The sequence below is a fragment of the Dendrobates tinctorius genome, unplaced genomic scaffold (genome assembly GCF_039654945.1).
Source record: "Dendrobates tinctorius isolate UK_male_01 unplaced genomic scaffold, ASM3965494v1 ptg000138l, whole genome shotgun sequence".
NCBI lineage: Eukaryota > Metazoa > Chordata > Amphibia > Anura > Dendrobatidae > Dendrobates > Dendrobates tinctorius.
Genome location: NW_027361806.1, coordinates 14461765 through 14487629, shown reverse-complemented (window position 1 = coordinate 14487629; position 25865 = coordinate 14461765). Strand labels below are relative to the sequence as shown.

At 45.9% G+C, this 25865-nt stretch overlaps 1 protein-coding gene across 2 annotated transcripts in view; it reads right to left on the bottom strand.

Annotated features, from left to right (window-relative positions):
* ALG6 (ALG6 alpha-1,3-glucosyltransferase) overlaps positions 1-18809 on the bottom strand; it is a 47707-nt gene extending 28898 nt beyond the window's left edge. Inside the window, exons 1-5 of one of the 2 annotated variants that reach the window (XM_073544669.1) lie at positions 18624-18809; positions 4063-4147; positions 2981-3070; positions 2094-2182; positions 633-715 (exon numbers count right to left, since the gene is read on the bottom strand). In XM_073544669.1, coding sequence (XP_073400770.1) covers positions 633-715; positions 2094-2182; positions 2981-3070; positions 4063-4147; positions 18624-18702 — 426 coding nt within the window. In that variant the 5' untranslated portion in view covers positions 18703-18809. The remainder of the gene's footprint in view (positions 1-632; positions 716-2093; positions 2183-2980; positions 3071-4062; positions 4148-18623) is intronic. The other variant, XM_073544668.1, reaches the window with a different exon arrangement.
* Positions 18810-25865: the final 7056 nt, after the last annotated feature.

The window sequence follows — 25865 nt, the reverse complement described above, 5'->3', positions numbered from 1 at the left end:
AGTGTCTGTGTCTCGTCCAACCGACAGGCTCTGGTAGGCGAGTGGGTGGGAGACGGACGACAAGGACCCTTTGAATCGCTGACACGTCTTCGTGTTGGCGTCCGCCAGGAAGGCTGCTGGTCCTGCCACGGAGAGCTGCGAGGATACGGGGTGGCAGTACACGCCGTACTCACAGACTCCTTGTGGGAGTACAGATGTGACTATTCACTCTGTATCCCTCCGGAAAAAACCTGAAAAGAAACGACGCACAACGAGGTAGATATGGGTCTAATCAAAGACCCCTGTCCACCTCCTACTGACACTAAGCTAAACTAAGGAATTCCCTGCCGGTCGGTGGGGTGTACACTGCGGACGAGGAGCTAACCTTTTTTTGTGCATAGTGTCAGCCTCCTAGTGGCAGCAGCATACACCCATGGTCTCTGTGTCCCCCAATAAGGCGAACGAGAAAATGGATATTCTGTCAGACCAGGGGGCACGGACCATGACACATGGGGGTCCATGTTCCACCCCCTTACACAGATTATCAATTTTAAGGCAATATATTGTATTAACCCATTCATTTTCAGTAATACACCTCCATCACTGCCCCCCGCCTAGAAGCAGAATTTCTAATAATCCGGGTCAACACTTACCTTTCTGTTTGCCGATGGTCCTTGCAGGAGGGAACAGTACAAGATGACTGCGGGGATGTAAACCATCAGGTCTGCAACCAAAACTACAAAAATGACGCCTATTAATATTGCACAGGCATCATCTGTATACGTATCACATCACTCATGGCGGCCGGCAGCAATTAATGGGTGGTGAGCATCACCTCGCAAGGAGTCACCTTAGATGTTAGGAAGCTAAATGCATTCATATTTCATCAAAAATAATTAGAAGCCTTCACATTGATGGCGGTGGGACGACGTGTCAGGCGGAGTCGTAAAATCCTGAGTGATAGGAGAGATCTTCCGAAATAAATCAGGCGGACGATAGGTGGTCCACGACTTATTGTTTTCCTGAAGAACATCCGATATGAAGGGAGGACTGAGCACTGTTAAAGTGGGACTCAACCTTTCACAATGTTTCAAGGCAACTCCTTAAGTAGCAGCTCCCAATAGCACCTTATACCTTCAACTATCTAAAAACACAGACCTCATGGTGCGGCCGCCATTGTTGTTGTGTTGCCACGGCAGTGGGTTAGTGCAACTCAGAGCCAAGGGGGCTTAGTCTGGCAGCAGAGGTGCTGTTGGCTGCGGGTTCGCTCCTCCAGAATTTGTCATGTTGTGCTGCACACAGCCGAAAGAGGTCAAGTGGGCTGATGTGATAGTTGTGAGAGGTCTGTGCCTTTGTGTGTGTGGGTGGGACCACTCAGTGGTCATACCGCATCAATATCTTCATTCCCATATATTGTGCACACTTTTTCATTGCTAGCAAAATGTAACCATGTATACAGTCATCATTGATCCACTACTGTACATTTTTATGACAATTATATTTTGCATATTTTTGTTATATGCAATGAAATTAATATTTTTATTCTCAAATAGGTTTCTATTATTTTGTCTTAGCGTTTTGGGCTCAATCACTCCCTTTTCTCTGTAGGATTTATTCAATTAGGAGTTCCCTAGTAATTGAGGGACCATGGACCCATTTATTGTCCATAGTTTTGGTGTTCTTGAAATTTATCGTATATAAATCTGTACAGTCTAGTAGTCTCTGACTTTTCTTCTGCAGATGCACAAGTCCCATTCAGTTGCGGATTTTGCACATTCACATGACAACTAGCCAGACATCTAAAGTAGAAGGATGGTCTGTGAGCAGTTATAGAGAACCAGTCATCTTGGTTATGCTGCTCTGCAAAATTTACATATAAAAAATGCTGATTTATAATTAAAAAAAAAACAAAACTGAGCTCTAGATCATTCTCCTGAGTTCCAGTGCTGGCTATTTCCATTACTCTACTCTTTGCTGATCGCTGACATTACACCGACAGCGCTGCAGCCCATCACTGAGCACAGTGGCCCCTGCTGATACAAACGGCACGAGCCACCAAGCATATCAGGATGATGAAATTCACACACAATGCTTTACTCTCTAAACACATGTACCTGTTGCCCGCATGAACAGCTTGTGGTGATGGCTCTCATATCCACGTGACGAGGACAGCGCCACCCAGTCCGGATCGATCATTCGAGCTCTACAGCAGAATATGGAAGGACATGTCAATAGTCTGAAAATTGTGCATCTATGGTACACAACAAAATCAGACCTGGAAAAAATACCAGATAGTCGTGCGCCAGCATTTTAACGGGATCATAGACAGCTTGTGATGGTCGGAGGCTGGGGTGTGGGGTCTTTATGTGGGATGTCTGCACTGCAAAGGGACACTTATAGAAATATACACATGGCTTAACTTCAGTTTAGGATTTCCAATAATCCGGCAGCTCAGTAATGCCAGATTATCAAATTTTAAATGCAAATGGGCTGGAAAGGAACATATATGAATTGGTCAATCAACCTATAACCCCACCAGGTGGATCTGGAGAAAGTCATGAAGTCTCTACGGGGCAAATGCCATTTGCCCCATAAAAGGGAGGGGAATTCCTTCCAAAATTTTGAAGAATCCTAGAAGCAAAGTTCCATCTCCAGAAACTAGCACTCATAACCTTTTTATAAGGTAAGGTCAAAGTTTGAAAAAAAAAAAAAAACTCTTCACATGCCATAAAGACACGTCAGAGGTTTTGCTTAGTAGGGGGCCGTTCGTGTGTGGAGAGTGCTGCTCTCCTGACTCTAAAATGGAAAGTCTGTGAAGTCAGTCTCAAGGGAGAGCAGCGCTCAGATAAGCATTTCAGCACGCGGCAGGACTCCACCAATAAAAAAGACTGACGGAAGAAAATGGTTGAGCAGTGTAAGTATTATATTGTGTGTGGACCTCATAGATATCAAATGGCCACCAATCCAAGATAAAATAATCAGAAAATTATGTTATACTTACATGTAACCGCAAAGAAGACTGTGATAGGCGGTCAGAGGGGGGTAATCAAGACCCCAGTAGAGCAAATCGTTGTCAGAGGAATTGAAGTACCTGGGTAAGAAGATAAAAAAAGAAAGAAAATGAGAAGCTTGGCACCTGGATGCCCACTGCAAAAAAAAAAAAGTGTCCGTATTGGTAGCAGACCCCCATTAATCAGTGCATTTATTAGCTTAATGTTATGTTCCAGCTGCATGAAGGGATCATGCAGCACCTTTGCCAAAACAGTTCAGAAGCAGTTGGCTTGTTTTTATAAGGACGTGTCCATACACATTAGAAGAAAGTTACCCAAACCTGCAAAAGCGTGAACATTTGACTGTGTATTGCAATGTCCCGATTTTTAAATGATGGCTCAGGTCAGTTTAGCAGGATCGAGAACGGTAATATACAATCCTGTGTACCTGTCGGAGATAAGCAGCTCCAAGGCAAGGACTGAAACATCATAGTCAATGGGCCAAATGCTTCCAGCACCTACAGCCAAGGAGCCGGCTTCTCTGTAGAAGTTTAGCCAATCCCAGGCAGCTGCCCAACTAGGAGAAAGCTTAAAGGAATTGTCTGGTGAAAAGATGTTCTGAACTATCCTAACTTTTAAGTCTGTGTTAAATCGCCAGAACAGGGCACAAGATGTGCACTGTCGCTCCATTCATTCTCTACGTGGACTGTGAAGAATAGAGAATGGCTGCGCTCAACAGCTCCATATAGAAAGCATAAAGGGCCGGGCGAGCGTGCGCACTGCTGCTCCATTCCAACTGGGCATAAAAGTGCACGGTTCTGTAAATCGATGCAGATCCCAGCGGTCAGATCACCAACAATCCATATGTTATCACCCTTCCTGTGGATATGCAATAACTTCTCTTCACCGGACATCCCCTATATTTCTGCAGAGAAACTGCTCAGAAAGCAGACCCCCTTGCTGACCACATGCTGGCAGTTTGATCGATACGAGATTTCAGACATGCCAACATTACAAAAACAGTGACTAAACATGGTAAAAAAAATCCATTGTAGGTAAAAGTGAAAAATCTATAGAACATTTTTGTACAAACCATTGCTTCACCGGGAGGTTGAGAGTCACTTCTTGCCAATGCCTTTGGGCCTCGTAGTCTCCAAACATGGGTGGTTTCCGGGCTCCTGGTAGACATTAGAAAAGATGGTAAGCGATCGTTTCACTGTAGGGTGGAATTATTTCCTATATTCTTTAAAAAAGCAAATCCTCAAAGAATCTGGAATTCCCATTTCAGCAATTCCCTCCCAAGTCTATAGCTGGTATCACCTTTTAGAGGGAATATGACAACTCTGCCGGGCATGTCTATTTCTTGCTTGTGGATATTTTGGGACTATCTGAAAATTCTTCGGAGCTGTAAATCTGAATGTTTCTAACCTTCTTCCCTCTGTGGTGCCTGCTCAGAAATAGTAACGCAGCCCCCCCTCCTGTGGTCACAATACATTGGGTGGTCTTTGGTTTGGCAGTCTGCAGGATTTCCCCTAGCGTTACATACATTGTGCATTATCCCATCTGTACAGTGACAGTGCAACCTTTATTAGGCTCCTACAGAGCCAGGCTAAAAATTTCATTTGCCCTGCTGCAGTCAGTGGCAGTAAATCATGTATTCCGGGGGAATGCAGCCTTGCAGCCGAGGAGAGCACCGGGGGCAGCACCTGTTCCACCAGAAAGTAGAAGTCCCTGTGACCACCAAGTATTACACAGCTCACAGGAATAGCCACCTCGTCCGCCTGATAAATCTCTCTGACCCTGAAAGCAGTCTCCGCTCTCTGAGATCCAGAGGGAGAGATGCAGCGTGAGAGCAGGTATCTAACTGCATCAATGTATCTAAGCCATATGCAAACCCAAGCGTCTCTATGGGTCAGGAATAAATGGCAGTGCATGAACGTCAGCAGAAGACCTGCTATTAGTAAAGGATTCGTATACTGTGTGCTCTAATTTCTCACTACTTGCAAGATCTTTGCTTCATGTCATTTCGTCTTCTCTCTGGATGTGTGACCTACATGTAGGTGCACTGCTGACGTGTCTCTGTAACCTGGTTCATCTTGAATGACAGCAAGCAGAAATATTACAAAAGTTAACGAAACGATAAAGAGAATATATTGGAATATTGCAGAACCTTACATTAAAGAAAAAACAGGATTTTTTAGTTGCTTACCGTAAAATCTGTTTCTCTGAGCCTTCATTGGGGGACACAGAAACCATGGGTGTATGCTGCTGCCACTAGGAGGCTGACACTATGCAGAAAAAAAGTTAGCTCCTCCTCCACAGTGTACACCCCTCCGACAGGAAGTAGGATGTTCAGTTAGTAAGAAAGCAGTAGGAGAAGCAATCTGTGAACTAGACAGAAACCACAGAAAACACAAACTCAAACTGTAACACGATAATACAGTAAAAGGCTGTTCAACTTGGGAGGGTGCTGTGTCCCCCAATAAAGGCTCAGAGAAACAGATTTTACGGTAAGCAACTAAAAAATCCTGTTTTCTCTATCGCCTTATTGGGGGACACAGAAACCATGGGACGTCCCAAAGCAGTCCCCAAGGGGAGGGAACAGCGGACAACTCCCATCAGGACGAGGGCCTCGCCATCATCCCTTGCAAGGTCAACCTGCAAGATCTTTTTAAGCTCGGCATGGGCTCTGAAAAGCCTCGTGGACCTATGGAGGACATATCCTCTGTAAAGGTGTCGGGCGAAGACCGAAAGAGCACCGCCAGGAGGACAAACACTGCCCGGGTAGGGTGTGTCGCATACAGAGAAACGCAGTCTTTCCTGACCAGGTGATCTCACCATGCCAACCGGATTCAGCGATCAGTCGCTGACCAGGAGGTCGGAAGACCTCTACGCTTCAAGTCCAAACCTGGTAAGAACCGTTGTTCTGGCTAGATAGCCTGATGAGAGGGCGTCATGAAGGGTAAGTCCGAGGACACTGAATCCTTGATCCACCGGAAGTGCACCCCAGCTGCTACAAACTCTCTGAGACCTCAGGAGTAGTTGAAAGTCTGAAAGGGAAGGCTACCAAATGAACAAGAAGATAATGAACCCGTCTGTTTTGAAAAAAACAAAACCGAAATTTCCGAAGTTCTGAATAAATCAGGACCTGGATAAAGGTTTCATGGAGCAAAGTAAAAATCTTGCGTTTCTCAGAAGGCGAATGTTGAACGCAAAAGAATTTTCCTGACCAAAAAAACAAGGATGGACTCAATCCCAGATCCTCAGCGAGCCATGTTGAGGAAATGCACTGCAGAGCAACGAGGTTAGCCCGGGGAAAGGGGACAGCTCACCCTTCTGGAGGCCTACTTAAACATTTGGTCTGGAGGAGCCAAACCGAAGGAACGGCAAGTTGGCGAGGGACATCTTTGGGGATAATTTCGTTTGTGAAACCGTAAGCCAAAAAAGGACCCTTAGATGGGAACGAGTCTGATGGACTCGGGAAGGTGTAAAACCATGTCCTCATTGCAAGAAAAAAAGGTGTTTTTTTTTGGACAGAGAGAACGGCCAATTCTTCCAACCGGTCTCCAGAGAGAATGCTCTGATGAGCAAACTCGGCCACTCGAATATAGAACTTTGCAACCCGGTGGAGACGGGGCTAGGACAAGATATAGCGGCGGGTGCTTCCAAGGTTGAGCTTGGCAACTGCTGTGTGAGCTTGCCGTTGGTATCCCTGAGGGATGCCCGTCTAGGGGAGGAAGACCCGTAGTGGAGGTAACTGGAACCGGAGGGCTTGTAGTCGCAGACGTAGTGAACTCTGCGAAACTCTCCGGAGTGAAAGGATGTATTGAGGAGCCCCTTTGTTTAGAAACGGCTGGTCAGTTCTGCAGACTGAGATCAAAAGAAAAAAAATGAACAGTCTAGCAAGGAAAGTCCCTGAAAAAAATATGGAGTATGTCAACTGCAAAGAAAGCTTGTTCTAGGTAGATCACTTACACACTAGAAGACAACTAGGCTGATGAAACGAAGATGAATCCGTCTGACGATGTAAATGAACAAATCCATCCTTGGTCCTCTGGAACCGGGAAGGAATTGCAGTGTGTAGACCCGTTTGCGGAGTCTAGGACAACACGCACAAGAGAATAACAGTGAAAGGATACGGTTCCAGCGGAAGGGAGAAACTTGTTATCACTAGATTCTCTATTAGATCCCGGACTGGATCAGGTTTCTACCCTGGTCGATGCTTGCGCAGAGTCAGATCCCCTTCCTGTCTGAGGTGGGATACTTGTTCCCGTCACAGTTGGAAGTCCCATCTCTGAGCTGCTGTAGGCTTTATCCAGGTGTCTGTAAAAAAGGATAGGTAAGTATCGACAATAAGGGGCTCAAGTATTGTGGTAGCTCAAGGCCCTCAGTATATACCAGAACCTAAAAGGTACTATTGGCCAATCATTAATAAGTATAACACACCAGGCAGTAAAGATGGCCTGCGGAAAGTACTGTAAATTGACCAATTGAGTAGTTAGGAAAAGAATAATCAGAACGTGTGGACAAAACTCCTGCGGAGCAATTCACACTTAGGGTCCGAAGCATGCCGCAGTAAACTGCGACGATCCGTACCGGACACAAGAGTGTCTAACCTACCTGAAGGTGGAGTATCTACTTATGCTGCTGCTGAGATCCGCTCCGCCTGTACGCAGTAGGGCCTAAATTTTAACTGATAACAACCCCCAGATGTTATAGGCTATGGAATATGTAGATGACAGGTGTCCTTGACTCACCTGCAAGCGGTCTGTACCGCAGCTGCAGTCCACCAGAAGTAATACATACCGTCACCTTCCCCTGAGTGGCGATTAGACGGGAGCTTAGGCAGAAGTTGTAAAAGACCCTGAGGGGGGCGAGAGAAGGCGCCTGTGACTCACCTGACAATGGGACAGAAGAGCCGGACCGGTGGAGCCGATCAACCTCGGGTATGGTTGAGTTACCGGAAAGACGGCAAGTATCGAACAAAACACGTCTGGAAGAGGTGTATGCACGTGCTCGATAGGAACCGAACACTGCTGCACTGGGATGTGAAGAACCTGAAGGCTGGAGCGTCTGACTTACCTGAATATGGTACAGAACACCAGTACCACTGCAGCGGTCAGCGAAGCCACGTCTCCCCTGAAGCACAACACTTTCAACCACTGTACCTGGTAGATGGTGCGTCTGAAGCCTTGGTAGCGGATAGCACCCAGCTGCAATCTGCCCCTATCATCTTGAGAGAGAACCCGAACAAGGGTATAGGAACGAGCCAATTTTCGTTGCGTGAAGGTCTGAATACCTGACGACATTAGGCAGAATCACAGCCTCTGGGATGCGGTCTAGGCCTGAATACCTGACGACATTAGGCAGGATAACAGTAATACGTGTAGTGTGCCACACCACGAAGACTGTCCTGAGGTATAACTTGACCAGTCCGTTCTTTTGACTGTAGAACAGTATGCCTAGAATCAGAGGGAGACTAAACTCTACTCTCTGTTGTGCGCCTTGGTCGCAACCTCTGGATCTGCTGGTTGTGGTCAGCATCTTACTACACTGACGCACAGCAGACAATTGCAGGGTAACACGGACTTGTATGAAGCTGAAAGTCCGGCCCAAACACAGCAGACGTGAAGGGGTAGAGGCAGGCCTTTATACTGCTTAGAGCAGAGCAAAGTCAACGTCCGGAGGGCAGGAAAATGAAGGACTAATGCTTGGGTGCAGGAGATATGGACGCAGTTGTTATGCCGGGGCACCAGCATCCCTATGTGTGTCTGCCCATCATTCCAGTGAATGTACGGCTCTGGATTATTATTGAACCAGGATTGCACTGCTGTAGATTATTACTGGTTATAGGTAACTAACAAGACAGTGACTAAACGGCTTCAGAGCACTGTACGGTTTCATATTACCCTTACGTCTGTGACTGTCCGGCTCCAGGGTACTCTTAAGACCGTAACTATACGGCTCAGAGTACCATTTCCGTCAAACTGTGCGACTGCAGAGTACCATTGCGAGACTGTATGGTTGCAGAGTACTATTACGTCAGTGACTGTAACGCTCCCGAGTATTATTACATCAGTAACTGTTCAGCTGCAGAGAACCATTACGTGACAGAATGGCTGCAGAGTACTATTACGTCTGTGCCTGTAACGCTCCTGAGTATCAATACGTCAGTAACTGTGCGGCTGCAAAGTACCATACAAGACTGTATGGCTGCAGAGTACTATTACGTCAGTGACTGTAACGCTCCCGAGTATCATTACATCAGTAACTGTTCGGCTGCAGAGAACCATTACGTGACTGAATGGCTGCAGAGTACTATTACGTCTGTGCCTGTAACGCTCCTGAGTATCAATACGTCAGTAACTGTGTGGCTGCAAAGTACCATTATGTGACTGTATGGCTGCAGAGTACTATTACGACTGCAGAGTACTATTACGTCAGGGACTGTAAGGCTCCGGAATATCATTACGTGAGTAACTGGGCACTGTAACGCTAGAGCCACTATTGATTGTACGGCCCAGGAGAAGTTATTACGCCAATTACTGTTGTGCTCTAGAGGATCTAATACCCGAGAGACTGTATCACTATAACACATAGCAGAGGAGCCAATACCAAGGATAATCTGCCACATCTCTGGACCTGCCGATAGCGTGGGGTTGCTTAAATTTTACTGCAAGGGACTTGTGGTGACAAGGTCCGCGCTGCCCGCAGGCAGGAATCATTACAGCAGGAAGATGGCGGCGATGGTCTTCACTGTGCGCCGCAAGGGAGCCAGACATAGGGCGGAGTTTGCGCCGGGAGCTGAAGAGAGACGGGCGGGAAAAAAGCCCGCCAGATACGAGAGAATGGGGGGGGCGGAGCTACCAAAGACTAGGCCGGGGACTGAAGCCGGGGACTAGATTAGACACAGGAGACCGCCGACGAAGGGAGGGTGGCGTGGAGGCCCGAAAAACCAGAAAAACCTAGAGCTATCGCCTGGATCCTACCGGAAAGGTCAGGTGCGGGGGGAAGCGGCGGGGCATGAGGCCCGCGCTGAGGAGAGCAGGCTGCTGCCCACCGTCACCTATTCTGCTGAATAGGGTACGAGCTGGGGGAAGCCTGAAGTGATCTGCCGGCAGGAGATAAGCTCTTCACATGTGCGGCAGGAGAGCGGCCAGATGAGGTGAGGACTAGCCAAGACTAAAAGGGGTTTCCTCTTCTTTATCCTATCTTCTTATGCGAAGTTCTTTCCTAGGAAAAAATGGTACCTTTTCTCCCTGTGGTGTCCGACGTCCGGAAAAAGGTTTCAGGACGTCACGTCTCATCCAACAAACAGGCTCTGGTGGGCGAGTAGGTGGGAGACGAAGGGCCAGGACCGGGTCTGCCTCACCAAAACACGCTTCTGTGCTAGGGGTCTGGGTCCTGCCGGCTAGACGTAAGAGGATACGGGGTGGCAGTACACGCCGTACTCATAGTCTCTTGTGGGAGTATAGATGTGACCTTTCACACTGTATCCCTCCTGTACCTGAAAAGGAACGATGCACATTGAGGTAGATAAGGGTCTAATGAAAGACCCGTGTCCACCTCCTACTGACACTAAGCTAAACATCCTACTTCCTGTCGGAGGGGTGTACACTGTGGAGGAGGAGCTAACTTTTTTTCTGCATAGTGTTAGCCTCCTAGTGGCAGCAGCATACACCCATGGTTTCTGTGTCCCCCAATAAGGCGATAGAGAAAAACAAATTATTGTTCACTGTTCTTGTTCATTTCCACAGGACGTTTTGCTGCTACGACCACCTTGGGATTTGAAGGGGTTCAACAACAGGGACCCCCCACTGAAAGTAAGGGAACAAATTCTTATTTAGTACTGCATCCCTTCCATTTCAGTGCACCCTCCTCCTCCAGTTTTGTAAATCCTGCTGTTCCTCAGCAATAGTTTGTTTCAAAAATAAATAAATACATAGTTGTTCTTTATTCACCCTCCTCAGGTCCACCAACAAGTCTCCACCCCTGCTCCCAGTATCTGTTACTGTCCGCAACACTGACGTCACATCGCCAGCGCTGCAGCCAATCAGTGATTTCATCGGCACTAAGCGTCTCGTGCCGTCTACTAGAAACACTAATTTTTATCTGCAATCTAAAAACCTAAGGCTGAGTTCACACGTGGCGTTTTTTTCGTGTTTCCGCGGCTGTTTTAACCGCGCGATTTTGCCGCGAAAACGCAAAAAATAAGCATCCCATGCATTCCTATGGGATTCCGCAATGCTGTGCTAATGCTGCGGTTTTTACCGCGGCGGAATCGCTTCGCGGTAAAAACCGCAGCATGCTCATTAATTTGCGGAATCGCGGCGATCCCGCACCCATAGGAATGCATTGTTCCGCTTACTTCCCGCATGTGGCTGTGCACACCATGCGGAAAGTAAGCAGAACAATTGCGGATGGTACCCATGGTCCGGAGGAGAGGAGACTATCCTTCGGGCTTTGGGTACCATACCCCTGTAAAAAATAGAATTTAAAAATAAAAAATATTGTTATTCTCACCCTCCGACGTCCCGCGCAGTCTTTCCGCTTCTCTTCACGCTCCCGTTCCTTTGCGAAAATGCCCGCGATGGCGTTCGTTCTCGCGGGATCGCGAAGTCTCGCGGTCATTCACGCGACGTCATTGCGAATAACCGCGAGACGTCGCGATCCCGCGAGAACTGACGTCATCGCGGGCATTTTCGCAAAGGATTACTGGGAACGGATGCGCGGGACGTCGGAGGGTAAGAATAACACCATTTTTTATTTTTTTTTACATTTTATCTTTCACTACTGATGCCGCATAGGCAGCCTCAGTAGTAAAAAGTTGGTCACACTCGTCAAACACTATGTTTGACGAGTGTGACCAACCTGTCAATCAGTTCTCCAAGCGATGCTACAGATCGCTTGGAGAACGCTAGCATTTTGCAAGCTAAATACGCTTGCAAAATGCTAGTTTTTCCGCGGGAAAATCGCGGGAATTTAAAATGCGATTTTCCCGCGGACTGGAATTCCGGAACTCTTGCGGTAATTTCCGCGAGAGTTCCGGTATGTGTGCACTTAGCCTAACGTATTGCAAATTGGACACGTGCTGTCATTCATTGGGGATTAGCCTGTGCTTTTTTTGTGCAAATTTAATGCCACTTTTTGTCCGCTGAGCAGCCAAAAACATAGAAACCGTATTCACATGTATGGATTGCAAAGCCACCATCAGATGTGACAAGTCTGACGCCTCGTACTTCCCACAGATGGTGATTTGTTACAACTATGTCCAGTCACACATCAGAAGCGCAAGGTTATGTGCACACAATCAGTAATTGCTGCAGGTTTGACGCTGCGTACTTATGTAGTGTCAAATCCACAGCGGCCAGATGTTACAGCATAGTGGGCAGCACGGTGGCTCAGTGGTTAGCACTGCAGCCTTACAGCGCTGGAGTCCTGGGTTCGAATCCTACCAAGGATAACATCTGCAAGGAGTTTGTATGTTCTACCCGTGTTTGCGTGGGTTTCCTCCGAGTACTCCAGTTTCCTCCCACATTCCAAAAAGGAATAGGGAATTTAGATTGTGAGCCCCATCGGGACAGTGATGATAATGTGTGCAAACTGTAAAGCGCTGCGGAATTTGTTAGCGCTATATAAAAATAAAGATTGTTATTATTTAAAGAAACCTCTCAGCTGCGGAGACTGACATGCGGCGCGTCTTTCCAGACCAATTTCTCTTGCAAATGTATTGAAAGTTCAATATATGGCAGTGCTCTGTACGCTGCGAACATATGCTACATCCGAACGCTGCTACTTCTGGATCATGTGCTAAATGTCTCCTGTCCTGACAGATTGCTACAATGTAGCACTGCCACAAGTGGAGGAAACACTGAGCTGTGGGATAGGACTTATCCAGGTCTTGCACTATCCCATTCTTGGACTTACATTCCCATTTAGCAGAAATAAGAGCATATCTATAGGAGTAGATATGAAGAAAAAAAAGCGCAAAAGTAACATGATGGAAGCTTAAATGTCTGATGGGTTTTCAAAAGTAGCAGAAAAGGCCAGATGGAAATAAGAGTATTCTACATTGCAAATGGTGAAGTCTAGAGAATCCACACGCTAGGCTCATATTCTGGTATTTGATGAAACATTTTAAACATAACTGCTCTCAAATCCTCCTTAAACTGCATTAAAAACTTCATTCACTTCAATGGAAAATCCACACTGCTGAGTTCATATGGCCAGTTTGTTGAGAGTTTTCTCCTACTCGAAACTTGACAATGTAAAGTAAAACAGCTGCCAAACACAGTGAGAGGAGACATACTCTTCAAAAGTCTCTACAGAAAAGAGAAAAAAAAAAAGCTTCCAAATGCATTAAAAAAGCAGTTTATTGCAGAGGACTACTTCTGAAAAATTTGTCAGATTTTTCCACCTTCAAAAACACACATTGTGTGAAGCTACTATAATGCTAGTGCATCCACTGTGGAATAATTCCACAGTTTCTGAATTTGCCCCAAGAGATCGTCCACATGGGTCTGATGCATAGTGAATTTTCCGGGTAGAAAATCTGCTGTAAATCACAGAATCAACAATGGGGAAGCGAGTGTACAATATGTCACCCACGTGCTGCGAATTGGAAGTTGATCAGCGCTGTCTATCTGTCCTGTGCTACAAGTCAATTTATGCTCTGGATTTTCATTCTGTACAAAACAGTGATCGGGAATACGGTATAGGGCCCCCAGAGTCCAAAAATCTCCAGAGTCTCCAGGGCCAGGAGTAGGTGATCAGGGCTGGATTTTCCGGTCACTGATCACATAATCACCGTTATTCAATGAAAAACGGCGAACACGTAACAAAAAAAAAAAAAAAAAAGAGCTATTAAAATCATTTCTCTCTCTTCTGACAAGATATAATGTCAGAAAAGAGAGAAATGAGACCCCAAAGCCCTTCCTCTGGTACCTTCGCCATCCCCTGGCCCACCGCCTACTCTTCCTAAAAAAAAAAAAAGTGGCAGGCGCATGCCCAGTGCGCCCGCTGAGATCTGCTGGCCGGCACCAGGAAACAACAGGGATTTTTTGTATTGGTTCCTTTTGATCACTGTGATAGACCCCATCACAGTGATCAAAATCCAATAATTAGTATGTCATCCCCTTAAAAATTATAAATTACTTCTTTCATTCATTGCTGTTAGGGTTGTTTTAAAAGTAAAAAAAAAAAAATAAGACTATATGACGACTAGATAGTGTTGAGCACAAGTGCTCGCTACTCGAGGTTGCTTTGAGGTGCTCGTGTATGCACCAAGTATCGCAAGTGCTCGAATGACATGCTCGCGTCTCTGCCCAGCATGTTTCACAGCTGTTAGACAGCAAAAAAAATGTGGGGATTGACTGCCATACATGGGCAATCCCCAAATGTTTATTTTGGGGTGCCTAACAACACTAATGACGACACATTCAATATGGCGACCTAATGTTACCAAATTTTGCCTTGCACCTTTGGGTTCAAAATCTTTACATCCCTTGTATCTTCCTTTTCCCACAACCCCAAACAGTTGTTCAATACTTTTAAATCCCTCCTCCGCCCACCACTGCCCCCTCCGACTTCCCTAATCTCGGCCGAGGACTTTGCCGCACACTTCAAAAACAAGATTGGCCAAACACAGCAAGTCTTTATTGCTGAACCACCACAACCCCTTTGCACACCAGCCCAATGCCCAAACCCCATAACCTCCCTATTTAACATCACTGAAGGGGAGCTTGCTCATCTTCTCTCCAAATCACACCTCACCACTTGTGCACTTGACCCTATCCCATCCCACCTCCTCCCCAACATCACCACCACTCTTATCCCATCTCTAACCCACCTCTTCAACCTATCACTAACTTCTGGTACCTTCCCTTCTGCTTTCAAACATACCACAATCACATCTATACTTAAAAAGCCAACCCTCGATCCAACCGCTATGTCCAGCTATCGACCAATATCGCTGCTCCCATTCGCTTCTAAACTCCTGGAGCAGCACGTCCACGCTGAACTTTCCTCCCACCCATCATAGAACTTGCTCTTTAACAATCTACAATCTGGTTTCCATCCTCATCATTCCACTGAGACAGCCTACTTACAGCAAAAGCTAACGGACAATACTCTATACTACTCCTCCTAGACCTGTCCTCTGCCTTTGACACAGTTTGACCATTGCCTCCTACTACAGATCCTCTACTCCATTGGCATCAAAGAACTCGCCCTATCCTGGATCTCTTCATACCTCTCCAACCGCACATTCAGCGTCTCCCACTCCCACACTACCTCCTCATCCCACCCTCTCTCTGTTGGAGTCCCCCAAGGCTCTGTTCTAGGATCCCTACTCTTCTCAATCTATACACTTGGCCTGGGGCAACTCAAAGTCCCATGGATTCCAGTACCACTTTCATGCCGATGATACTCAGATCTACCTCTCTGGCCCAGACGTCACCTCTCTGCTGTCCAGAATCCCGGAGTGTCTATCAGCCATATCCTCCTTCTTCTCTCGCTTCCTCAAGCTTCCCCTGACGAAGCTGCAGTCAGCAGCGATAACGCGTAGGGCTCCCCACATCATCTTTGGTCCTGGGACCACTGTCCCATTTGCCTTGCTATCCCCGATGCCCTGACATGTGCTCTCCTGATTGGTGACTTGCTGGCTATTTTAGCCCTAAGCCTTACCTTGGTGCTTTCTTCTATGCAGGTTATTTTCATTTTAGGGGGTACTCCCTTTTCATAGGGGCACCATCTTTACAGGTATCTCATGCAAATATTCTGATCTCATACAGGGCTCTGTCTTTCTTTTTTTGCCTTCTGGGGATGCCCAGATTGGCACTATTGCTGCAAGTATTCAGGATTCATATATATATATACTACTTTGTCTTGGGAATTCTTGTTTCACCCATATTATATTGTGGTGTGCTATATTGCTGCTTTATGGGGCCTATGTGATGTGTTTTGTCTTTTTAATTGATTTTATTGTGGTTTGTTTTGTCTACTAATAAAAATTGTTTATACACTTTCTTACGTATCATGGTCTATACATATTTTTACTCATGGGTGTGCGCTTTTTTGTGCATGGATCTTTTTCTCTAATTTCTCTAATTCCTCAAGCTCAATGTGGACAAATATGAACTGATAATCTTTCCCCCATCTCTCAGATCTTCCTTATCCGACCTAACTATAACAATTGACGACATCACGCTTTCCCCCGTACTGGAGGTCCTCTGCCTCGGAGTAATCCTTGACTCTGCCCTGTCCTTCAAACTGCACATCCAATCTCTCTCCACCTCCTGTCGCCTCCAGCTCAAAAATATTTCCAGAATCCATCCCTTCCTCAACCCTCATTTCTACTAAAATGCTTGTACATGCCCTCATCATCTCCTGCCTCGACTACTGCAACATCCTTTTCTGTAGCCTCCCTGCTAACACCCTCGCACCTCTCCAGTCCATCCTTAACTCTGCTGCCAGACTAATTCATCTCTCTCCTCACTACTCCTCCACTTCTCCCCTCTGCAAATCTCTTCACTGGCTCCCATTCCCTCAGCGAATCCAGTTCAAATTACTAATACTGACTTACAAGGCCATCTATAACCTGTCTCCTCCATATGTCTCTGAACTAATCTCCTGATTTCTTCCCTCACGTAATCTCCAATCCACCCAAGACCACCTCCTCTCCTCCACACTTATTCGCTCCTCATCCAACCGCCTCCAAGACTTCTCCCGAATAGCCCCCATCCTCTGGAATTCCCTGCCCCAACATGTCCGACTATCAACCACACTCGGATCCTTCAGACGGAACCTAAAAACCCACCTCTTCAAGAAAGCCTACAGCCTGCAATGACCCCCGCTGCCTCCTCACCACTACCGGAGATATCATCTCAACCAACACCGGGACTGCTGTAACCCCCCCAACCTACTGTCTCCTTCCCCACCATCCTGTAGAATGTAAGCCCGAAAGGGCAGGGTCCTCTCTCCCCTCTGTATCAGTCTGTGATTGTTAGTTTGTTTACTGTAAGTGATATCTGTACTTTGTATGTAACCCCCCTTCTCATGTACAGCACCATGGAACCAATGGTGCTATATAAATAAATAATTATTATTATTATTGACTATGAACGTGGTAAAAACAAAACAATTGTGGAATTGCATTTTTTTTACACCATTTCAGCACACTTTTGTTCTATTATTTAGTAAAATGGACGGCGTCAATCAAAACGACAATTTTGTTCTGCAACATACAAGACACTGTGGCTCTTGGAAGAAGTGGAGTGAAATAAGACGAAAAAAAAATGAAAGCGCAAAAGTATGGAGGGAAGAGATTAAAGATTAAACTTTACATGACAGGAGAAAATCCCAGCTTGGACTTCAGTGCAGGACTGGAGGTTTATACTGGAGGATACAGGCGTGTATAAGATGGAGCTGGGAGAGTATTACCTCAGTACTACCTCGGCACGGCCATTACCTCAGTATTACCTCAGCATGACCGTTATCTCAGTATTAGCATTACCTCAATATTACCTCAGCATGACCATTACCTCAGTATTAGCATTACCTCAGTATGACCATTACCTCAGTATTAGCTCAGTATGACCATTACCTCAGCATGACCATTACCTCAGTATTAGCTCAGTATGACCATTACCTCAGTATTAGCATTACCTCAGTATGACCATTACCTCAGTATTAGCTCAGTATGACCATTACCTCAGTATGACCATTACCTCAGTATGACCATTACCTCAGTATTAGCATTACCTCAGTATTACCTCAGCATGACCATTACCTCAGTATGACCATTACCTCAGTATTAGCATTACCTCAGTATTACCTCAGTATGACCATTACCTCAGTATTAGCATTACCTCAGTATGACCGTTATCTCAGCATGACCATTACCTCAGCATGACCATTACCTCAGCATGACCATTACCTCAGCATGACCATTACCTCAGCATGACCATTACCTCAGCATGACCATTACCTCAGCATGACCATTACCTCAGTATTAGCATTACCTCAGTATGACCGTTATCTCAGCATTACCTTTACCACAGCGTTACCATTACCTCAGTATTACCTCGGAATGACCATTACCTTGGTATTATTAGCATTACCTCACTATGACCATTACCTCAGTATTAACATTACCTCAGTATTGCCATTACCTTAGTATGACCATTACCTCAGTATTACCTCGGTATTATTAGCATTACCTCAGTATCAGCATTACCTCAGTATCAGCATTACCTCAGTATCAGCATTACCTCAGTATTGCCATTACCTCAGTATTGCCATTACCTCAGTATGACCGCATTACCTCAGTATTACCTCGGTATTATTAGCATTACCTCAGTATTGCCATTACCTCAGTATGACCGCATTACCTCAGTATTACCTCGGTATTATTAGCATTACCTCAGTATCAGTATTACCTCGGTATTATTAGCATTACCTCAGTATCAGCATTACCTCAGTATTGCCATTACCTCAGTATGACCGCATTACCTCAGTATTACCTCGGTATTATTAGCATTACCTCAGTATCAGTATTACCTCGGTATTATCAGCATTACCTTAGTATTACCTCAGTATTGCCATTACCTGAGTATGACCATTACCTCAGTATTACCTCGGTATTATTAGCATTACCTGAGTACGGGTACAAGGACACGGCCCAGCGCACAGTCACAGCCAGCAGGACACTCAGCGCTGTCACAGAAGCCTCCATGGCCGCAGTACAGCTCAGCTCACCGGCTCCTACATCACTCACAGGCGACAGCGCGATATTTTCGCGTCACAGTCCTGCTGCTACATTCGCTTCCTGGTTACTACGACAACGACATACAAAGAAGAGAAGACGCCATTTTTGTTTTGGGAAAAGAGCTCGTTTTACCGAAAGAAGAATCAGGACTGCAGCGCTCTCCACAGTCTAATAACAAGGAAGAGGCGTGTAGCCTGTTTTATACATATTTAGTTTAAGAAATAAATATATAATAGAAGATGGCAAAGACGTTTGCCCTCAATAAACATGGCGGATGTCAGTGTAAATCTTAGCTCCTGACAGAAGCCGTCATTTTACTTTACTCTGTCTTCAGTAATATTTCAAACACAAAGTATGTGACAAAGTGCATGTGAAACTGTGCGACTGGTGCAATCATCGCATGCAGTACACGTCCATGAGCCGCGGTCTTACACAGTGAACGCGCCATACTGTCCAGCGCAGTTTTCTGCCCAACTACGTGCAGTTGCAATTTATGTCCAAAATCATACAGCCATCGATGCCAGACAATTATTTTTTCAGCGCTTTCGTTTTTTTCCTTCCAAAAACCATAACTATTTTACTACCTGTGGACGTCACTGGCTTGTTTTTTGCAGGACGAGTTGTAATTTTTAACCCTCCGTCAGGCGCAATATAGATTCTCCTCAGTTCATGCGCAATGTGCCTGACAAGCACAGGTCAGAAAACCACCTATAGTAGCTACATATTTCAATTTCAGGACTATAGAAGTAGTCAGTGACCTTCATAGGAATGTATTAAAAGAGATTACACCAAATCAGATGCAAAAAAAAAACATTTATTAACCATAAACTTATTAAAACTAAAAGTACCACTTTTCGGTAGTACCGCCAAATAGGCTCCAGTTATCTTTACTTAACTATTGCTTAAATATAAAATTATGGAAAAAAACTTAAAGGATATTGCACTTAGATGTTACTTAATTATTTTCTACTCATCTTCAGTGGTTTCAATTGCAGCAGAAGCAGCACAGGTACACTTAGAAAAGCAAGGCTGGCAGACGAAAGTTGCATGGGAAAGGCAGATTGATTCTTTACATATTTTGCAGTCATATTTAGAAAGCCTTCTGAAACCAGATACAAATGAGCAGGTAGTACAACTGCGTCTTTTAGAAGGTGGTAGAGTCGGTGTTTGTTCTGGAACGTCCTTGGGACGATATCTCTTCAACCGTGTTGCAGGGCAAGGAGCATTCCAACCGTCTTTGTACTTCTTAGGCTTAGCTCTCCACTCACCAGTTCATTAGCCAATTGTTTTAGGTACATTCTTCTGCGCATTTGTTTAAGTTCATTACCGAGGTAAATTACTTGTGAGTTGATGCCACCCACATTCAGCATTGTAAAGAAGATTACCATCGGCCAGCGTTTGGTATTTCGACTTACATTGAAATTGCCACACATTTGGTCAGCAGTGTCAACGCCGCTTTTGGTCAAATTATAAAAAGTTATGATTTCTGGTTTCCTTAGCTCCCCAGACTCTGGATCAATGGTGTAATCATTATGTAATGAAGAGACCAAAATCACATTTTTCCTCTCGCGTGGGATGTAAGAAACTAAAATCTTTCCATTACTGAACCCAAACATAGTGCTATACTGTTGTTTGCCTTTTGTATATAGAAAATCTGGCGGCAACTGCCTTTTGTTTTTTCTAACAGTTCCCACATATGACAGCTTTTTCGTTTTTAAAAAATCAATCAGATCAAAGTCAGTAAACCAGTTGTCAGCAGTGATATTTCGACCAGATCCAAACATTGGCTCAGCAATTCTCTTTACCACATCACTAGGCTTGTTGCTCACATTGAAAGGACCTGGTGGCTGTCTTCCACAATAAACTTCCATGTTCATAGTGTACATCATCCTTGCATCAACCATGGCAAAAATTTTAATTCCATATTTGTTTGGCTTTGATGGTATATATTGCCGAAAACCACATCTTCCACGGAAACCTGGAAGCATCTCATCAATAGTGAGGTTTTGCCCCGGGCAATAGCTTTTTTGACAATTCAAAATAAATTGTTGAAATATGTCCCGAATTGGTGCAAGCCGGTCATAACCTTTTCGTTCTGTCCGGGTACTTCGATCATCGAAACGGAGGCAACGGATCAGGACTTTGAATCGTTTCAGATTCATCACAAGGCTGAATTTTTCGATGCCATCACCGTCTGTCCCCCACAGCTCCTCCAAACTTTGCCTATTTGCTCTGAAAGCACCAGCTAGGTATAACAAGCCAATAAATGCCTTGAGTTCAATCACATCAGTGTTTTTGATGTCCCTCTCTCTGGAGAATTGCTCTTTGATTGTGTCAATATACTGGTTAGTGAACCGAACAATAGTTTCCAACATGCTATCTGTAATTAGATTACTCCAACATTCCACTGCAGTTTTAGCTTTTCTAGCACTTCCAATAACTCCAGGAAGGTGTGTAATAATATTGTGGGATTCTCTGCGCTGTTTGTTCTTGGGTGCCTTTTTGTTCCACTTTGTATTTTTATCTTTGCCCAAATAATAAGCTAGATCTGTGTCTGTTTCCTCTGTATCAGTGTCATCACCATCCTGCTCTGTTCCAGAATCAGTGTTACATTCTGCTACCTCATCTTCAGATGAAATGTCACTAGATTCCTCTAAATCCTCAGTTACTGCTGGTTCTTCCTCATCATCTTCTAACAAAAAAATCTTCATTTCTTCTAAATGAAGGGGTTTAGATGAATCATACTGTTTTCTGGCCATTGCAGCAGAAAATCTGAAGCAAGAGAGAAAGAGTATGTGTTAGGGCGCAATGTGCCTTAGAAGCCACGCTCCTTTTGTCTAAGAAAACAGTACTTATGTACACTAACTTAGCATTAATCCTTCATAAAACAAGCTAAATACACAATCGTGATGAATAAAAAAAGAAAATACTAACCTTTTAATTTGTGTTGAAATCAGGCACAATGTGCCTGAGAAGCCAAAGTGTTGATATCTGCTCACTAGAAGGTCTGCTGAGTCACTGTGATATCAGGTTTCACAGAGCCTGTAGAGTCAGGAGATAACTAGGAGGGGTGGGGTTTTCTGATAAGTGGGCAAGGAGAGAGAAGTGAAACTAATTACTGTGTGCCTGTCAGATCTATTGCGCCTGACGGAGGGTTGACACTGTTCACTGTACCGTATAATGTCCTGAAAAACGGGAAAAAAATATAAGTGAGGTGAAATGGTGAAGAATTATGTAATTCAACCATTGTTTTTTGGGGGTTTGCTCTTACTGTGGTCAATGTATGGTAAAAATGACCTTGGGACATGATTCTGCTGTCCAGTGCGATCACGTTTTGTGTCGCCATTTTGGAAACATTATTTTTCCCATTTGTGGAGCTGTGCGGAGGCTTGTTTTTTAGTTTCAGAGTTGTATCTTTCCTCGGTGCCATATTAGGGTTCATACAACGTTTTCATCACCTTGTATTTTTTTTTTTTAAGGGAAACTGACGCGACAAAAAAACAAACAGCGTTTCTGGCATTTCAATTATTTTTTCTTTATAGCGTTGCAATTTGTAATGCAAGTGATGAATACATGGATAGTTGGTGCTTGCAATCCAAAGGGATTGAACAAGAGAAACTAAAGGTGAAGGATGAGCAATGACAAACAGTAAATCGAAGAGTTGGGACCCCATAGCGAGGACGGAAATGGGTCCCTCATTATTGTGCAAGGCTTTGACTTCCAGAACAGAAGGACATGGTGGTTTTTGACAATTTTCCAACCAATACTAACAATACAGTCCCTTGAAAAAAATAGGAGTCCTGGTTAAGTTCTCGGACCCCTAATAACAGAGGAAATGAGACCAAACAGACCATGGCCCCTTCCTACAATGGGCTCTATGGTGGCCACGTCAGACTCTCCAGTATGTATGCCCATGAAGGTGGTAGTGCCAAGACAGAGACTGAAGTAAAGGTTATATTGTGCTCTGAACCATTGATGTGTGGCGTGACTTGTTGGCTGCCATCCCTGGCAGAATCTCCATCAATGTTCTTCTTTGGTTATCCTACAATATATTCGGTAATAAAGAGAACAGAAAGAAAATATACTTACAATACGCAAACCTTTCTTCCACCCACCCAATGGCGGATCTTAATAGGGGCGGATGGGGCGGTCGCCCCGGGCCCAAGGTTTTTTGGGGGCCCAGGGGCAGGGGCGGGCTGGGCCGGGTGGCAGAGAGGCAAATGCCCCCCGGACCGCTCCCCCAGCACCTGCACAGGGCCGGCCGTGCCCTGTGCTGTGACGCCGCCGGCAGCAGACAGCCGCCCGCGTCACATTCTATGAGGGGCCGGGAGCTGTGCACGGCCGTCACCTTGACGGCTGCTCAGCTCCGGCTCCCTCCGGCTGTACTTCCGGGTCAGATGTTGGGCGTGCGCAATGACGTCATTGTGCACGCGCCGACATGTCCCGGAGGATGCTGAAAGCAGAGGCGCTGCTGGGGAGCGAGCCGGCTGTGAGGTAAGTATGGGGAACTTTTTTTATTTTTTTTTATTTATAAAATGAATTAAATGGGGGAGGGGGTGAGTGGGGGCTGTACACAATGAAGGGGGGTGACTGGGGCCTGTATATGATGAAGGGGGGGTGACTGGGGCCTGTATATGATGAAGGGGGGGTGACTGGGGGCTGTATATGATGAAGGGGGGTGACTGGGGGCTGTATATGATGACGGGGGGGTGACTGGGGGCTGTATATGATGACGGGGGGTGACTGGGGGCTGTATATGATGACGGGGGGGTGACTGGGGGCTGTATATGATGAAGGGGGGTGACTGGGGGCTGTATATGATGAAGGGGGGTGACTGGGGGCTGTATATGATGACGGGGGGTGACTGGGGGCTGTATATGATGACGGGGGGTGACTGGGGGCTGTATAGGATGAAGGGGGGATGAGTGGGGGCTGTATAGGATGAAGGGGGGATGAGCGGGGGCTTCACAGGATGAAGGGGGGATGAGTGGGGGCTTCACATGATGAAGGGGGGTGAGTGGGGCTGCACATGATGAAGGGGGGGTGAGTGGGGCTGCACATGATGAAGGGGGGGTGAGTGGGGCTGCACATGATGAAGGGGGGGTGAGTGGGGCTGCATATGATGAAGGGGGGGTGAGTGGGGCTGCACATGATGAAGTGGGGGATAAGTGGGGCTGCACATGATGAAGTGGGGGATAAGGGGGACTGCACATGATGAATTAAGGGGTAAGTGGGACTGAACATGATGAATTAAGGGGTAAGTGGGACTGCACATGATGAATTAAGGGGTAAGTGGGACTGCACATGATGAATTGGGGGTAAGGGGAACTGCACATGATGAATTAAGGGGTAAGTGGAACTGAACATGATGAATTGGGGGTAAGAGGGACTGCACATGATGAATTGGGGGTAAGGGGGACTGCACATGATGAATTGGGGGTAAGGGGCACTGCACATGAAGTGGGGGTAAGGGGGACTGCACATGATGTGGGGGTAAAATTAACTGCACATGATGATGGGGGAGTGGGGCTGCACATGAAGTTGGGGGGAAGGGGACTGCACATGATGAAATGGAAGGGGGGATAAGGGGCTGCAAATGATGAAGCGGCACTGCAGATGAAGTGAGTGGGTGATAGGGGACTGCAATGGATGAAGTAAGGGGACTTCAAATTAAAGTGGGGACATTAAAGTGGATCCCCTATGGCCAGGATCACGTTGGGCGATTTTGTGCGTATTGGCCGTAGGCCTACAGCTTATGTGCAACGTCTTTTTAGGCCATGTCCACACGTGGTGGAATGGTGGCGGGTTTTCCGTATGGACCCGCAGCAAACCAAGTGCTGCGGTCCGTACGGCTGTCAATTCCCGCACGGGGACCGCAGCGCTCAGGTGGGAAGGGGGGTACAGGGGCCCAGGTTTTATGAACAGCCCCGGGCCCATAGTCCATTTAATCCGCCACTGCACCCACCAATAACATCCGTCACATACTAAACTCCTCCCTAATGTGGAATCATAGGATCGGACATTTCTGGTGACATGGATCATCAAAGCTGTCAGTCTGGATGAGCAGCTATCCTGCAGCACAGACAGATGGTGCTGGGGGACCAGGGAGATCCAGATGGAAAAATGGAAGAAACGACAACAGGAGTAATAGAGTAGTAACCCACAAGAAAGCAGAGGAGACTCAGTGATGAGGAACCAGAGGAGCATAGTCGAGTTACAAAATGATGTGGGATAGTTGGTACAGCAATATAGCAGAGCTGAGTTTGTCACAGAGTCCAATGCAGAGTTGGCAGTGGCGTAACTAGAGTCTGTTGAGTCCCAGTGTAAGATTTGGACCACCTCTCCCCCCATCCTGGTATCTATGTCCTTTACCTTGGGCCCCATCATGGTACATACAGTGGCTTGTAAAGGTTTGGGCACCCCTAGTCAAAATTACTGTTATTGTGAACAGTTAAGAAAATTGAAGACAAAATGATCTCTAGAAGGCCTAAAGGAATACATACATACGTTATATATATATATATATATATATATATATATATATATATATATATATATATATATATATATATATATTACAAAAAGGGAAATGGGTCGATGCAAAAGTTTGAGCACCTTTGGAGATTTGTGTGCTCAGATAACTTTGACCAAGTTTGCAGACCTTAATTTGCCCGTTAGCCATGCAGTGTCCTCTTCTGAAGCCGGCAGCTGACTTCAGCTACTGCAAGTGACAGGATCATATGACGTCGCTGCTCATGCACCCACAGTCACGTGCACGTCAACAGCTGCTCGCCTTTGATTGGCTGGCAGCATGTATTGCCACGCACGAACCCGCTGGGTCTGTGAGCTGCAAAACACCACCTGAGTGCATGAGTTTGTGCGGGTGTCGGCAGACCCCTCACCCTCATGGGCCCAGTTGCGACCACAGTCATTACGCCACTGACAGTGCTATAACCAAGTAGACTCAGCAATATGGCAGAGCTGAGTTTGTCTCAGAGTCTAATGTAGAGCTGACAGAGTTGACTCAGTAATATAGCAGGACTGAGTTGTCATTGAGTCTAATGCAGAGCTGACAGTAGTACAATCAGGGGTGGATTAAGGGTAGCCAGGGCCCGGGGCAGTTCAGACTC